General features: G+C 41.8%; 1 protein-coding gene across 1 annotated transcript; it reads right to left on the bottom strand.

The window, feature by feature from the left end:
* Positions 1–1,937: 1,937 nt before the first annotated feature.
* Positions 1,938–16,772, bottom strand: LOC310814556 (otoferlin-like; the record flags this gene model as incomplete). Its single annotated transcript, XM_083684040.1, has 40 exons — positions 16,651–16,772; positions 16,467–16,521; positions 16,202–16,333; positions 15,920–15,982; positions 15,737–15,821; positions 15,487–15,646; positions 15,178–15,364; positions 14,887–15,073; positions 14,425–14,648; positions 13,886–13,994; positions 13,590–13,779; positions 13,227–13,347; positions 13,034–13,134; positions 12,835–12,925; positions 12,625–12,741; positions 12,350–12,502; positions 12,024–12,213; positions 11,277–11,401; positions 11,025–11,159; positions 9,631–9,792; positions 9,383–9,502; positions 9,079–9,240; positions 8,784–8,946; positions 8,384–8,454; positions 8,185–8,211; positions 7,907–8,041; positions 7,721–7,796; positions 6,913–7,034; positions 6,662–6,799; positions 6,437–6,568; positions 6,153–6,280; positions 5,845–6,015; positions 5,417–5,577; positions 5,083–5,225; positions 4,751–4,839; positions 4,491–4,589; positions 4,049–4,290; positions 3,519–3,697; positions 3,192–3,292; positions 1,938–2,118 (listed from the first exon to the last, which is right to left on the bottom strand). Exons 1-40 carry the CDS (start codon positions 16,731–16,733, stop codon positions 1,938–1,940), a joined length of 5,310 nt encoding a protein of 1,769 aa, XP_083540166.1. The 5' UTR covers positions 16,734–16,772.
* Between the last annotated feature and the right edge of the window lie 714 nt (positions 16,773–17,486).

Below are 17,486 nucleotides of genomic sequence, written 5' to 3'. Positions count from 1 at the left end.
GAGAGATAAACTGATATCTCTGGAGAGAATAACTGATAAACAACCAATCTGAAACAGACTATTTGATTATTTAATATGTAATTAATTAAATACAGTTGTCAATTCAAATATGTTGCTAGGCCTACAAGACAAGCTGTAGTGAACAATATTGAAAGAGAATGCTGACATAATGATGCTCCTTATGCTGTGTGTGCTTTGAAAGTATATCAACACACTTAATATGGCTGCAGTGTTAAATTTCAATACATTTCAGAAAGAGCATTTGGAGACAAACAAATCAAGAATCTATGACTAGGCTGAAGTGTACAGTGATTGTCTACTAAAGCACACTCAACAAACACAACCCATATAACACAAGTCTTTGTGTTTTGGGTAAAGACATGAAGAATGCCTTCAGACACCCATGAGTTTCTTTGCCATGTATCCAGGCATGCTGTAGATGAACAGGGCAATTATGGCCAACACCAGCAGAGCCAGGACTATCTTGATGACAAGCCACTTGTATTGGTTGCAGACCAGGTGCTTTACTGCTTTGAAGGGCATGAGGAACCACAGGAAGGTGGTGTCTGGGCGGCTGGTGGAGAAAATAGGCAGGTTGGTTAGATTGCAGATAAAGAAATTGCAGCACACTTGTTATTATGCATTGTTATATATATGCATCATTTCTTCCTATCAAAACACATTCTCACTGTAAGATTGTATTGATTGGGTGGGAGTGACAGAATAAACTGGACCAGCTGGTTGTTGTTGTCTTGTCAGTTTATTCACAAATACTAGGCCATGCATAAACTGCACACGGTTGAACAAAGAAATACAAATAGACATTAATGTAAACAGCCACAAAACAGTGCAAACCTATCAATCAATACATCATGACAAAAACAACAGTTTAAGCAAGAGGAAAATCTAATTTGCAAACCAAAACATTTGACTTTGTGAATATGTCTGCACTGACACCACTATAATGTTAAATTAATTTATGTCAATGTCCACCGAGGGGGTTTTAACACCTCAAGCCCCCAGTAGCTTCTTCACCATGTACCCAGGCATGCTGTAGAGGAAAATGCCCAACATGGCCAAAACCAGCAGAGCCAGGACTATCTTGATGACAAGCCACTTGTATTGGTTACAGACCAGGTGCTTTATAGCTTTGAAGGGCATGAGGAACCACAGGAAGGTGAGGTCTGGGCGGCTGGTGGAGAAAATAGGTGAATAACAGGGTTGGTTAGATGGCAGATAAATAAAAGAAAACCCATTTTACTTTACATATACAGGAACTTCTCTTGGTCAGTCTACTTTTCATACAAATCAGTTCCACCAAGCATACAAGAACACAGTGATGAAACAGTTACACAGAATGCAGTAGCCAAGGCACAAAATGCTGCCCATCAAAGCAGGAGATCACTTACAATATCACTGAACAGTATATCAACCAGCATCACACTTTTTTTTTATTCATGTGCATCATTTCTCCCTATCAACACACATTTTAACACTGTATGATTGTATTGATTGGTGGGAGTGACAGATTAAAATTGACCAGACGGTTGTTCTTGTCAGTTTATTCACAAATACCAGGACATACACAGAATACACATTCATGTAAACAGTCACAAAATGTATCAATCAGTACATATCATGACAAAAGCAACAGTTCAAGCAACAAAATCAAAAACCAAAACTTTTTACTTTGTGGATAGATGTCTGCACTGCCACCACCATAATGTTTAAATGTTTTCTGTCATTGTTCACGGAGGGGTTGTGTATAGACAAGTTGGTATGCTTTATCGGGACATGATTTTGTTACTTTTACAATACATTGTGTCTAAGATTCTCTTTACAAATGGCCAAAAAAAGTGGAGGCTCTCCAAGACTATGGGAGGTGCTTGTTGCTGAATACAAGTCAAGGTGAGGACGTTGTTAAGCATGTTCACACCTCAAGCCCCCAGCAGCTTCTTCACCATGTACCCAGGCATGCTGTAGAGGAAAATGCCCAACATGGCGAAAACCAGCAGAGCCAAGACTATCTTGATGACAAGCCACTTGTATTGCTTGCAGATAAGGTAACGTATTGCTTTGAGGGGCATGAGGAACCATAGGAAGGTGGTGTCTGGGCGGCTGGTGGGAGAGAGACAGAAAGGATTAGCAATAATAATACTACACATCTAGACATGTGAAAAGAACAATTTTCTGCGTCCTGTAGTTAGAAAGATAAAAGACAATGTACTAAGGAAATTACCCCTATGATGTCACTACATCCACCCCATGGCTGGAAACGTGCAGTTTCTGAAAATCACTGCATTTTTTTTTTTTAATCATAGGTGGTAATTTCCTCTCTCTTATGCTTTTGACTACAGAACATAGAAAATTGCATTTTCAACTATGTAGACACTGGTATGGTGGTGGAGATAATTAATATGAGGTGAAATAATTGTGAAATGTCCCATTAAAAACAAAACTCAACAAATAATAAATGTTTGAACCTTCAATAGTTACTGTGTATACACACATGGTATACGCAGTAACTGCAACTTACCATGTAAAGTGATGATCCTTTGATAAAATCTGGAACTTGGTCGTTCTTTCGTAAGTGTCCATTTCCACCTTTCATAATATTGTTACGATCCTATATAAGGCACGTTAGCATTTCGCCCAAGTGACTAAATTCTCTTGTGGCAGTATTTGGCATGCAGTAGGTTGCGAGTTCGATCCTCACTTAGGGCAAGCTACTCTAACCCGGCGTTTGCTAGACAGGTGTCAGAGGCGCGATGGCGATCGAAGCCACCAGAAATGTGTCAACCTAAGAGACTTGGAAATAAATACCCTCTTGGCAATGGGATAAGAACCAAGGATGAAACGCCATAACAGACTGTAAAGATGTTAATGACAAAAAGTGGAGGTGGACTGAACTGCAGCGCATAGAGTGTATCGCTGGTGTTGTAAATAGCCATTTAGTAATAGATTTAAATTGGACTTTTTATTTCACCGCTAGATGTGCTTTGCTTTGCAAAAGGTGGAATACTACACTTAGTTATGCACATATCTAGAGTTCTAAGGCATTTTACAGGCAATTTTCTGTAAGAGAACAATATCACAATATGCTCTATATATCACGATTTGCTCCAAATATTACGCGATTCGATAATATCTAATATCGGCCCAATCCTACGGTACAGTAATAATGTCCTTACTTTGGTTTCTCTAGAGGCTCAGGTTCATTGCGTCCTTCGCCAACTGGACTCTTCTCAGCTTCCTCAGCTGTCAAGAGGTGCAGCTCTGCTTCCACTTTTCCCTGCAGAGAAAAATACATTTTAAGTAAAACACTGGGGTTTGTTTGTACAGTATACAGTATGTTAGTGGGGACATATTAATATGAGAAGAATTAGCGTACTAAGTACCTCAGTTCAATATTAAGCTCAGCTAGTTGTTTTACTGGCTTGTTTATAGTTTGGTTGAATCAAGGATACCATTGTATGTAATGTACACAGTTGATAGTGATTAATAGCCAAGCTGCATACCGTGAGTTCAAACTCATCATTCTCATCTCGGGCCAAAAATGGCCACCAGCCCTTGATCCTCTTCTGCTTGAAGATGGAGACCATGGGCATGTCTTGCTCATTCAGCACCATGTCGATGGAGCACTGCTTGGCTGTCTTGGCTCCACGGGGGAAACGGTTCAAGTCCAGCTCAATTGCACCTGTGAAGAAACACAAATATCATAGCTATTCATTCAATATGGATAAATTATTCTTATAGAAATTCTTGCAGTCTGTACTTGCTATGTTTGTGATGTATAGTTGTTTATTTTAGGCAAATGTACTTATTGTAAGTTGGATAAGAGTGTCTGCTATATGACACAAATGTAAAAGGTACATGTAGATGAAGATCTCTGTGACATCTCAATTTGTGTTAGGACGGCCAAAATAATACTTCCTATGCAATCAACAATGTATCTAGTCTTAATCTGTATATTATTCAGTGACAGAACAACATCTATAATTCAGTGAATCATTATAGTGTAGGTCTACTTGAGGGGGGATCACTGCACCTAAGAAGTCATCTGCGGAGAAATGGTCGGCATCCCACACTTGTATGTTGAGACGGGCCGGGATCTTATACTCAGTCTCATCCCAGGCAAACATTGACTCCTTCTTAGCAATGACAATCTTCTCCTCTGCCTGGAGGTAGTCAAAGGGGTACACGAAGCGCCAGTTGAAGTTCCCCTCCCCTGTCAGGGAGTGGTAGTGAACATCTGTGTCTTGCTTGTCCTCTTGCTGTCCTTTCAGCCATCTGTAGAATGAAGTCATAGATGGTTCTGGTATTTACTATAGTAACCTGCTAAGTAGCTTTTTGTGCTTTTTATACAGCACCTCAAGAGTTGTTTAGTGTGAGGACGTTTTTGTTGACTTTAAAAGAACATTATCTTCATGCACAAATGTATCAAAACTTAACAGAAACATATCAGTGAGAATAAAATAAACAATATTTACCCCCGCACAAAAATATCACTGGACTTCTCGCCCGTGAAGATGTCGTCATCCTCCAGAATGACCTCATCTGTGTTCCAAATAATCACCCTCAGTTCGAATCTGCCATCCAGCAAAAAAGTACAGTGTGGCCACAATGAGTTAATGGATACACCTTTGCTGAATCATGTAATATGTGAGTTTGTACTATGTAATAACATGCTATGAAATCACATGGCACATTATTTCATACAAAAAGCACAATATTTTGTAGCAGAATATACTTTTTTGGTTTCCTGGGTGAAATGTCAATAGCAGGTCCAGGTGGAGCCATATCCTTAGGAAACATGTCCACCCACATCTCAATTCTCCCCTACACATTCAGATACACAGAAACACGGGGTGAGATACACACTCATAGTTTGGAGCCTGATCGCAGTAGTTAATATGACACAGTTACTATCAATCTTGACCAGTAGGCCTGTTTGAATGATACTGAAGCATGTGTGCAGGCAGCTAGATACATGCACAGTAACCTCAAGACTACAACACAAGAATACATTTACAGTGTCACAGTCTGAAAGGAAGCCCTAACCCTAACCCTGCCCTCCAGTACCTGTTCAATCCCAGGCTTATCAGGGTTGAGGAGTGGTCTCGTCTCAACGTGTTCTGGGATGAGTTTGCAGCCCACCCGTGGCATGTCCTCCCAATGCTTCAGAACCGTCAAGGCCAGATGCTCATCTGTCTGCTTCTTCAGACCTGACACACATCACCAGGAATCTCAGTAATGTGCTCCACAGGAGAATAGGGCCAAGGGGTTACAGGAAAGTTCCAGTGTAAGGCAGCAGGATGACTAGTGCTTTTATGACAATGCTGTGTTACATGTGAGATATAACAACAGTAAGACACATAATGGGTTGGAAACAGGTGACATGCAGGTGATGCTATACCATTTTCATCCTCAATCTCAGTTGGAGCCATGAACACACGGTTGGCCACCTTCACCCTCCCCCCGGGGCCGTAGTGAGGCCCATCCAGCTTGCCATCCTTACAGAGTTTTGCCAGGATCTGTGTGGGCTTCATGGGGTCCCGCCACACATTGTAGCCATGGCTATGGGAGCAAAGATGGAAAAAAGATGGAAAAATACTTTAAACCACTTAAAAGCGTTTCACTCACAGTTATAAGATAGCATATTGGATGTAACTTATCATGTACAATGATAGGATGCGCATTGATTCAATTTATGACACTACATACTAGTGTTGCTTTGTAAGTGAAGTACAATGTACATTTCCAACTGAAAAGCAGCACAATGTCATGTGTAATATATTCAGTGCATGCAAACTACAGCAGGGGACACCGAGAGGATATACTTACATGGCATAATTCTGTGTAATACCACATATTGCTCTATGCTTGCTGTAGTAACGGTTCTCCAGGTCAAGCTTGGTCTCTCCAATGAGGTCATCAGTGCCCACTAAGTCCCAGTCATAGACTGACACAGTTAGTGTGGAATCCATCGGAAATGTAGCCTCAATGTCAAAGGACCTGAGGGGGTGGAAAATACTTCGTCATGTCTTTAGTTTCTATATATAAATTGTTTTGTTTTGTCTTTTTTTAAATATGCCACTAAATACAAAAGTTATAAGATAATCATCAATCAGGGGTAATGGTTCTCCACTCACTTGCCAAATACAGGGTTGAGTTGTTTTGAGATGTAGTTCTCTTTGTCCTTGACCTCGGACTTGCCCAGTTTGATTGCGATATAAGGATCTGCTTTTCCATTTATGTCTGCTGGGTGCAGGTCAGTGGCCTGTCAAAAGTAGAAAGTTTTGGATCTTAATAAATAATCCCAAAATGATATCAACATCTTGAGGTCCTGAGATTCATGTCACCATTCTGTGGATGTAGTTAGTGTGTATGCACAGTCGTCACCATTCTGACAGTAAGAACCGTAGAGTATACCTACCCTGATGACATAGATACGGACCAGAATGTTGATAGGGTCATTGTGAGGAAGGTTCTGGAACATGCCCATGTTGGAGTCGAAGCCCATCTCCCTGGACATGTCATCGGAGACTTTGTACATACACAACGAGCCCTGAGACACACAGAGAACAGAACCACTTAGAGACGCGCCGTCAGGTGACCAAATGCTCAATCCAGTCCAATGCCCTCCGTTGTCCTCTCTTACTTTGAACTTTCCAATAATCCTGTCCTCATCTGCTATGTTTTGGTCGTCATCATCTCCAGCCTTTCCTCTGAACAGGTTGAAAGTGTGGAGCCAGTCTTCAAAGTTATCAAAGTCATTCTCCAGTTCCTTGTGGTAAACCTTTTCAGGAAACACAAAAAGTATACTATAAAAAGAACATCCAACAAAGCACAGATTTGACCCAAAACCGTCCCAGAGACAACTCCGTTTTAAGTGTAGAGTAGCCTACATACCTTCAGTTCATCAATTCTGTGCTTCCGCTTCTCTGGCATCTCTCCAGGAGCCTTCTTCTTGTCCTTGGATCCTTTTCCCTTCCCTTTCTTGCCTTTCACAGGAGAATCATCAGGTTTGATCTCTGAGTACAGGTTAGGGGTGAGGGCAGGGCGGGTGGAAGTGGGGCAGAGCACTCGAGACATGAATTCCACATGACAGTTGCCAAAGCAAGGCCTTTCGGCTGCAGTACAGTATTCATGTACAATATGAATACTATTAATGGCAGTTAAGAAAGTAAGGAAATCAGCTAAGGCAACCATTACCCTTAGTAAAGGCTTATGACTCATAACTCAGCATGAGTCTTTACAATTTAACATTCACATCTAGAGATACACCATCATGCACACAATCTCTGCAAAATAGTGTATCTGGGATTCTTGAATGAAAAATATTTGATTACGTTAATTTTATGTATTTGTTAAATGTGTTTTCAAAGCTTGATTTATCTAGCTATTTATTTGTGTTTTATTTTCTGATTACATTATCGGTACATTTATTTCTCCTAGACAACTTTCATGGCAGGCATATGGGGGATACGCTACTAAAACAATGGATTCATGTCTGTGGAAATGGAAATGAATATACTGATGAGCTATGAGAGAGGGGTGGGTATGGAGAGGGTCAGTAATATGAGTTGTCAGCTGATGAAAAGAACATTAACTTATTTTGAAGAGAGAAGCAAACAGGCACATTAAAGTATATAGTGCATTCTGAACATTCAATTTGACGACAATGACCCTATTCTTCTCCATAGCCCCGATCTGTTACCTGCACCCTCTGCAGCAATATCCATGTCCTCCTTCTCCTCTGCATCTGCAAGAGCTGCCTCCTGAGCCTTGAGAACCTATAGGTTCACAATGACAATTCTCTTGTTATTTGCTGATCAAATCCTTCAACAGGATAATGTTTTAAATTCAATTGATAACACCAAGCTCAGCTTTTCAAGTCTCTCACCTCCATCAAAGTTTCGATCGAGGCAAAATACTTGGACCACCAATCCAACATGCTCTCATCAAGCTCCTCCTCCTCGATGTCATCTAATCCCTTCTTCCTCTTCTTCCTCTTCCCCTTTCCATCCTTCTCGTCCTCCTGTAAGATTACAAAGTTGCAATAATCCTTTCACTACTTTCAAACAACCCTCACAAATAAGGGTAAGTAATTACCAGAGAATACTTTTGATATTGTCTCTGTATATAACTGAAACATGAAGGTCAGGTAGTACCACTACTTACCTCAACTTTAACCACAGCGTCAGATCCCTGGGGATATATGAAATCAAAAGGGATATAAAATCAAATTTCAAATGAGTGAAATGTTGATGTTTTAAAGTGACCTAATCTAATCTAATCCTAAATCTAATCCTACATTATGATGTTGCAAAGTGACCTAATATAACTTAATCCTAAATCTCCTAATCTGGCGAGATCTTACACAGTCCAGTTTGACCACGGTCTCCATCTTCTTAACGCTGGGCTCAGCCTCCATGTTGACAATGATCTCCTCTGTGGAAGGAGACAGAGTGAGAATTCCCATTAAACACACAGGGGGAAGTATCTATAGTGTTTGGTGAACTACTGTAATGAGAATGGAGTTTTATGTTTGTGGTCTTCATCAAGCTAGTGATACTCTGCAATGCTTCTTCAACCACTAGTGTGTCATGGTCAAAACATTTCACCTCTCTTTTGACTGAAACCATAACAGATTCTATCCAAATCATCTATCTTTCATGCCTGGACAGAGTTACAAGGGCACAGCGAGGACAGACTGCAGTCATGTATTGTTGTGTTATCCTGTAGAAGGACTATGGGGTTACTCTGTGGAGGAGGCCCACCTGTGGTGGACCAGTTGTTGGCGTGCTTGTCTGCTGCCCTGTAGATGAACTTGCGCAGGGTGGTAACAGCATGGTTGCCAACCAGGGTGTAGCGTCCGAAGGCCCTGCAGTCCACCACCCGGATATTCAGAGGAGGGTGGAGGAGCTCATTCTCAGGCAAATCCTACAGAGACAAAGTGCTCAATCAATTATTTCGTACACTTCAATTGTGAGAAATTTAGATATAAACCTTTTAATAATTACATATAATATTGTGTTTATTGTAATCATTCAAATAATCTCAAAGAGAACGTACCACTTCGAACCACTTGACAAGGGTACTGAAGTTGGGATTTTTCCTGTAGTTCTGGATGAGTGCAGACTGAATCCCTTTGCCAGCACATTCGATGTCTACACGAGGTCTGTCCACCTGGGCCAGGTTGACACGCTTCAGGTCCCTCAGGCCCCAAAACAGCACCTGGACAAGAGGACCATCTCATATTACTAAACCCCTGAATTCAAATTCAGCCACAGGACCTGCTCCTCCAATCCAACCTACAGTATATTACATGTACATGCCAGGAACACTTCCTATCTCAAGGCCCTGAGGAGCTCCTCACCTCGATCCTATACTTGCTGAGGACAGGCCTGATGCCCAGTGGGACAGGTAGGATGGGACCACGGTCCATCTCTGTGGGACCGTCAATGGGGGGCAGGTCAGCTTTCCCATTAGGGCCAATCTGAAAAATGAATACACTTGCATCAACATTACAGATTCCCATTTGTCTAAAACAGGAATGTTATCACATTGATATTGGCTGATAACTTCTTATTCTGTCTATCATCCTATTGTGCTTGCCAGGCTCACCTGCAGCAGTTCGAAGGCAGCCAGCATTTCGCCTGCGGTGCAGTTCCCACGGTAGATCTGGTAATACTCCAGTTGGGGAGGAAAGCGTGGAGGCCCATAGTGCTCGTCTGACATCTTAGTGATGGGCTTGGCGAAGGTCCTGCCCATGAACTCAGCTTTGCCCTGGAATCACACGATACAATCTGACTCTGTCTTGATCAATCTTGGGCCACACACCACAAATATGAATTAAGGTTGAATGAATATTCAACAAATGAATATTTGAAAGAATGGTGTCTTTGGCCTACCATATCCAATCCAGGGGCACTAATCTGTTCATATTACAAGTTTTATGAGAACATTTAAATACAGTATCATAAATTCAAGGCCCTCATCACACTTAATTAATTGGTATTACATTTACCTATCAAAGAAGCATGGAATGAAATGCACATGCTTCTTAAAGAGAGAAAAGATAAAGAGATAATGACCTCAAAAAGCAAAAAGCAAGACACCAAAACTTAACCAATGGACTGCAGGAGCTGACAATTTCCCAAATTTGACATGCCAGTAAACTTAAGTTAATGGATACAATAAGTTTTGACATTAGAAATCAAATCAGTTCTGTCTCTCAAGCAGTTCGTGGTTATGGAGAGTCTGAGTCTTCTGTTGACCACATGAGCAAAAACTTCAATAGAAGGAATGCAAGAGGGATAGTCTGATCAAGGGGACTTCATCATCTGACCCAGGACCAACTGGATATGGCAAATGTCCTTGTGCACAATACTAATCGAGTACACCACTGTCATATCAACTACCGTGCACGGACACAACTCCAGTGAATGTGTCGTATTCCTCTTGCATGCCTTGTGGCATATGCTCTCCTCTGCACACAATGCAGTGCTACTACTTCAAGTACTTCAAGCCATCGGAATTCACACTCTACTTATCCAAGGGGTCATCCAAAACAATGAGGTTTATGTACAGGAACAAACACGTGATTGTCAGTGAATACATAAACATTCTTTCAAATATAATTCATATAAAGTCTGTAAAACTAGATAAACACATTTTTCTACCTAGATTCTAACAAAGCTCATACTCAAAAGAAGTGCCCAGTAACACAAAACGGTCCATATACTGTACAGTATCATACATATACTTTACTATTCTGTTATGTCATTCAAATGTAAACACATATTCATATTTGAATGACATGTCAGTCTTACGTTTACAGAGGGATAGATGATATTTTATATTATCAGGGGACCTGAGCAGCGAAGAAAGAATACACTTGTCTGGACATCCAAGCTACCCTGTACTGTACGTAGAGTCAGGTGATTGATTTACTTTAATTCAGATAGCAACAGTGTGTCATCTGTTCTCATACAAGCTCTAACCAGGATCATGCTTACCACCGTGTCCTGATCATAGATCTCGATGACAATAATCGGAGGGTCATCCCTCAGCTCACCAGCCTCTCCGAACAGCTCCACATTGTCAAACACCAACAGCTGGTCCCAGGTAGGGCACAAAGTCTCATTCAGGATCTGAGGAGAGAGACATTCACTAATCACTGTCAGTTTCCCCTTACTTAAACCATTTGCTGCTGATTCCTATGATATCAGATGTTATAGGAACGTGAATGGTCTCCCTGTCAGTCTTACCTCTGTCACCTGGCTGTGTGTGGAGAAGAAGACCCTGGCGAAGGGGTCAGAGAGGCCAGTGCTGTCGGCTGCAAACAGGCTGCGAGCCTGGTACATGTGCACCCTCAGCTGGAAGATCTGCTTCACTGTAGGGGAGAGGAAACACACCAGCATTTATAAATGAAGCCTGTAGTTTATCCTGTGTGTAGCAATAGACAACACTTTATTAGGAACACTATACTAATACTAGGTAGGGCTTCCTCAATTCTTCGTGGCATTGATTCCACAAGATGTTGGAAACATTCCTTTGAGATTCTGGTCCATGATGACATGATTGCATCACGCAATTCCTGCAGATTTTTCAGGTGCACTTTCAAGCTGTGAATCTCCTGTTCTACCACATCCCAAAGGTGTTCAATTGGATTCAGATCCGGTGACTGGGAAGGCCACTGAAGAACACTGAACTCATTGTCATGTTCATGAAATCAGTTTGAGACGACTTTTGCTTTGTGACATGGTGCATTATCATGCTGGAAGTAGCCATTAGAAGATGGGTAAATTGTGGCCATGAAGGGATGCACATGGTCAGCAACAATACTCAAATAGGCTGTGGCATTCAAGCGATGATTGATTGGTATTAACAGGCCCAAAGTGTGACAAGAAAACATCCCCCACACCATTACACCACCTCCACCATGAGATGGTGTACAGGTGTTCCTAATAAAGTGTTCAGTGAGTGTATGTATGGTGCGATGCCAGCTGCCTTACTCATGTAGGTGAGACTGATGGGGGGTGAGGACTGCATGCCAGGTCCTTTATTGGCTTTGTTCTCCTCAAAGCCATTGGGAAGGCCACTTAGGAAGTCCTTGCGCTGCCTGTTCAGACCCAGCCACAGGTAGATCTCTGTCTTGGCCTGCACTGTCCAGCCAGCAGTACCAAAGCCTTTCTTACCAGGCAGCTGTGAATATGCAAATACAGTAATGCAAAATTAAATAGAAACACTGATAATGGTTTGTAGTCACTGGAAGAGATGTCTGTAACATTTTGATGAAATAAGATAAATGAATAGGAGGAATCTGGATGTATGTACACACTTTTAGGAAGATGGTTTTGACTTTCCCACAATCCTTCCCTGTCTCTTCCTCCACCATGGAATAAAGAATGTCCTTGGAGGGAACACGAGCATAAGCAATGCGCTTATTGTTGCTCATCATCCAGATGTAGATGTCAGGAATGCTGTGTTGCGGCTGCGAGAACAAAATGTAGGGTTTAGAACGGATAAATATAGAATGGTATGACAGTAGCATAGACTAAATATTTGATTCAATAACTATTGTACACTGTGTGTATGCATGTACTCCATGCTTACCTCATCAGACAAGAACCGCAGCTTTTGGAGGAAGTTCTGAACCAGCTTGATTTTGTCCTTCACAGTATTTTTCTTCACCTGTGATCTAATGGTCTTAGCTTGCTGACCCATGGTCTCCTACAAGCAGACACAATGACACAGGATAAAGGACTGACACATGAAATGAACACTCAATGTGAAACACAGCACAATGTTACATATGTGCCATACCAGTTCCCTCATGCACGACTTGAGTCTCTCTCGATCAAGCTTGGTTCTCCCAGTCTGGTTCTGGTCTTTGTTAGCTAGAGTTAGAAATTGACTGAAAGGATTGAAATGATTAAAACTCAAAAAAAAAAAATCTACTGTGTTGCACTGTAATGTCCTAGAAAGTTTCTCAATATGAAGCTAAATAAATTCTTTTAGATACCTGCATCCATTGCCCAGCTCCTCCAGAACCCCCCTCAGTCTGCGTTCAGGGTAGGCCTTTTCCGTCTTTATGATCTCCTGAACATCGTTCAGACCCTCCTCCTGTTGAAGCAGTGGAAGACATGTTAGCCTATCACTGAGATATCAGTACTGCTGTTATTACACATTTGGACTGGTAAAAGTGTTTCACTCGCCAGTTTATCAGCAATGTTGTCCATCATGTTGGCATTATAAAGCCTTCTTCTCTGATCCTGCCACCAGCTCTTGATGTAGATGCATGGCTTCCTCTCAAAGTAAGGCAGGTGAAAATAGTTCCTGCAGGTACCAAACACACATAAAAAGAGACCATTCAACTAAAACCTGAACTACAGTATTGAGACAGAATATGACTTCCATTTGTACTGAACAAAAAATGACCATATACTGCTGATGTGGCCTGGATGACCCAGATCTGTTTGTGCAGTATAGCCAACTGTCATTGTGACAGTAGGAGTTGGCTATACAGCACAAACTGATCTGGGTCGACCGAGTTAATGCAGTGTGTGCTCTACTCTGACCTGTCAGTGATGACTGGTTTCATGAGCGGGGTGGCGGCCACTGAGACCAGGTCTCCATCATCGTCCATCTCGTCTTCACTGGAGTTCTGTGCGATCAGCTCCGACTCCTCCTCATCACTGTCTCCTCCATTCTTCTTCTTCCTCCCCGACTTGGGCTTGGTGACCCCATCAATCTCATTTCCATAGTTACCTGGCATTAAAGAGGCACGTTTACAATATGATGACCACGGCAGCATGCACTACCTGCCCTGTTATGGTTTCAGGTGAGTCAGTTTGACATAATGTATTGTAGTTACCTATTGTAACCTCAAAGCTGATTGGTTTATCGCCAATCTTCCTGTCAATCATGGTGGCCTCCAGGAAAGCCCCGAACAGGAAAAACTCCTCTACCTTCCCAGTGGCAGTCTAAATGTATGGAGGCACACAAAGATACAGGAAATATGGGGAAAATTGTGTTTTAATCAGCAGCAATGGACAAACTTCACCCGTGAGTTGCGACAACCATATGAGATGTTCTGTAGCTGTCTTGACACTATGAGGTAAACAATCCCTCAACTTGGTGAAAATAGAGACTAAGGCAACCAGGTGCGTGCAGGACTCTAACAAAGACTTGGCATTAGCCTACATTGGTGTTCTCTCAATGCACTCTATTGTCACTGTTGTGTGAGTTGCATACAAAGCAGTCTCTATTAATGGAAATAGTCAGTGAATAATGTAGCATGTATCAGGCTAAATAAAGCTAATCAATAATTCACGCAAATTGCACTGTGACGTCCTATCGCGATGAGAATACAATAGCATAACTCTACATGACTAATCATCCAAGGGGACCCACCTCTGAGATGTTGGGCACTCCCTCCACCTGCACCTCAGTGCTGGTCATGATCTCAGGGGAGGCGGTGTCCAGGATCTCCACAGCCAGGCTGATGAGCAGGCGGGCCCGGAAGGACACCCCCTCCCCTAGCCCCTCATTCAGGTCCTGGTGCTCATCCATTATAGCGTAGTTACGAGTGGAGCCGTACATGTTCACCCAGGCAGGGCCCAGGGTGGGAAGAAAGCCTGATCATAGATAAAAGGGTCACGAAGAGTGTGAATTTGTTGAGCAAAGACTGATGAAGAAGCAAATAAGTGTAGTTCTTTTTGGAGACGCCAGTATAAGGTTATATTACACTACAAAGTTGGGCAATAACTAATAATGAAAATTATTTGACTCCTATGGTCACACATTTCACAAGGAAATATTTTCTGCCAGATTTGCTCCAGCTAACATTATACATCTGGACAGAAGTATTAGCACCTTTGTCCCCATCATTGGCGATCTTCCGCAGGTCAATGAAATGTGTTCCTATGGCCACATCATTCACTTTATCTGAGTCTCGGATCTGGACCTTCATGCGTTTGCACAGTGGTGGAAACATCTCAGTGAAAATGACTTGCTCATTCCAGATAGGTTCGTAGCTGCTCTTTTGAATTGAGGTTTTCCCCTGTATTCACAAAAGCAGTCAGTTTAGCCGGTAGAACAGAATAATTAGTTCCTATTGCATTTGAATATAACATTGATGCAGTATTACTCATTGCTTTCACTAACCTTCTGCCCAGCAAAAAGTACTTGGACATAAGGATCCACCAGGTCCTTATTCTCCCCTATGAAGGCCTTCTTCACGTTGGCCATGATGCTGGTGTTCATTTTGGGGAGCCCCTCAGCTCTATAGATCTTCAAATAGTAACGGGCCCACTGACGCTCTGGGGGAACCCCCTCTGGTAGCAGGAGATTACTGAAATAGCAATAGAAAATATTCCAGAGTTGTGTTTTTTGTTGTTGTTTTTTTTGCTGCATTCTAGAGCTGAGTTGAATAAAAAATACTGCTTCTCTTTGATTTCACATTTTTATTATTACCCCTCTATGTCATCCTCATCAGTTTCGTTGGCCTTGTGTGGTGTTTTGATATTGTCCCCTTTCCCCACAACAGCAATGTCACATTTAATGTAGCCTTTGCACCCAGCAGTGATGTCGTCAGGGTCTGACAAAATGGCCCATTTGTGGTAAAACTGATGTTCTGTGAGAAAAATATAGAAATTAATGATGTTTATTGATGTATAATAGCACTGAGTACTACCCAAACTATTTCTGTTTCTCTTTCCCTTACCTAGCTGAGAGTAGATTGTGCCTACATCCAGTTTAAAGGTCCCAACCAGTGTCCCACTACGCAGAAGATTTTTGGAGTGGATAACCTGAGGGTTGAAAAAAGTGAAGATAGTAATGTGCACACAAATTGTGTAAGCGGGGCAATAATAACAAATCTGTTTTCTTTTGTGGTGAAGCTATTTACCGACAACTTCAGGATCTTGTCAAACATGACGTCGGGTGGGACATGGAAGTCAAACACGAAATACTGAAAGAAAAATGTGACATGTGAGTACAGTGAAGTTTGTTGTCCACAGAATGTGCCGGCCTCTATCATGTGTTACATATACTGCAGTACAGACCTTCTTTCAATATAAAGATGTTTCACTAGAGTAGCAAATATACAAAACAACAGTATATGTAATGATGTGATACTGTGGGCCTTATCAGCATTAACATATATCATAATTCCAAAGTAGGTGGTCACCTCATTGTAGTATGGGCAGTTTGTCGATTCCTTCATTGATGTGTACTTCTTATCATCTCCTATCTCCACGCAGACAACTGGATCCATGTTCAACCCTACAAGCTGTCTGGCCTCTACTATGGTAACACTGACCTGGAGAAATATGTTTACCATGTATCAAAGCTCCAAGTTTGTACAGTAAAGGGTTGATCAGTCAATGATTAATTGAACTTTTTTGGTAAATGTAGCATTTACACTTCGCATAAGAAGATATGTTTTCTCTTACTTGGTAATCCATTGGTCTCCCAGCAGTGGGCTCCATCTTGATGTCTGGCTTTGATCTGAGAAATGTTTTAGGACCAATCAGTGTGATCAACTAATGAGTCAAACATTTCTGTTATTCTCACATTTCCCCATCTCTGCTCTATGTTAGAAATGGAATGGCTATACACAAGCGTAACAGTGTTCACCTCTTATTGGACACATTGGTGGTGACTGCTGTGACAGAGGCCAGGGAGATTGTGTCAGGGTCTTGACCCCCTCCCATGAACATGGCCTGCCTGTCCAGATCCTCTGTCTCCAGGATAGCTGCCTCATCTGGAACTCAAAGGAAGGGTCCATAAGCAGAGCTGCCAGGGAGAGCTTGTAGCGGGTGACCAATGTTTGCATGAAGAGTACATTTCCATTGGATTAACATGAAATATTTGAGGGGGTCAAAACATACAATACACAATATGGAAATACAGTATGAGGAAAAATGCATGTTGGTTTAGTGGTTGTTCGTGGCTGGGGCTCAGAGGATACATGTAGAACGCCTGATGGAGAGGTGTCCAGAAATTCTAACACCAACTCTATCATATGCTAATCTAGATGACTTTGGCCCTCGCCTCGGCCTCTAACCTCTTGGTCCATGTTGCCACTCTGTACTATACCTTCATTCCTGTGCTCCTCCTTGTGGCCACGGTTCTTACTGCGCTTCATGGTTCAGATCTATCCTTTTCTTGCTCTGTAAACTAAATAGGTGGTGTCACAAATACAGTACGTTATATGTCTGTGGGTTAGAGGTTAGCATGTTATTATTATCATAGAATCAGTTTTTAAGTTCGTATATCTGTTTAATTCGATGAAATAAAGGTCTGGATATTATGGGAAAAAGCCATTTAAAAAAAAATGAATATGTAAAAGATTGAATTGAGTCCTTTCATGGCACATAAAATACATGAATATGTGTAAGCAGAACAGCAGAACTATTCTAAAGGGTGGCTGTATTTCTAAAGGCAAGTTCTCTCCACTCTACCACACCCTA

The sequence above is a fragment of the Argentina silus genome, assembly GCF_951799395.1.
Source record: "Argentina silus genome assembly, chromosome: 13".
Classification (NCBI taxonomy): domain Eukaryota; kingdom Metazoa; phylum Chordata; class Actinopteri; order Argentiniformes; family Argentinidae; genus Argentina; species Argentina silus.
This window is presented reverse-complemented; position numbering and strand designations above follow the sequence as displayed.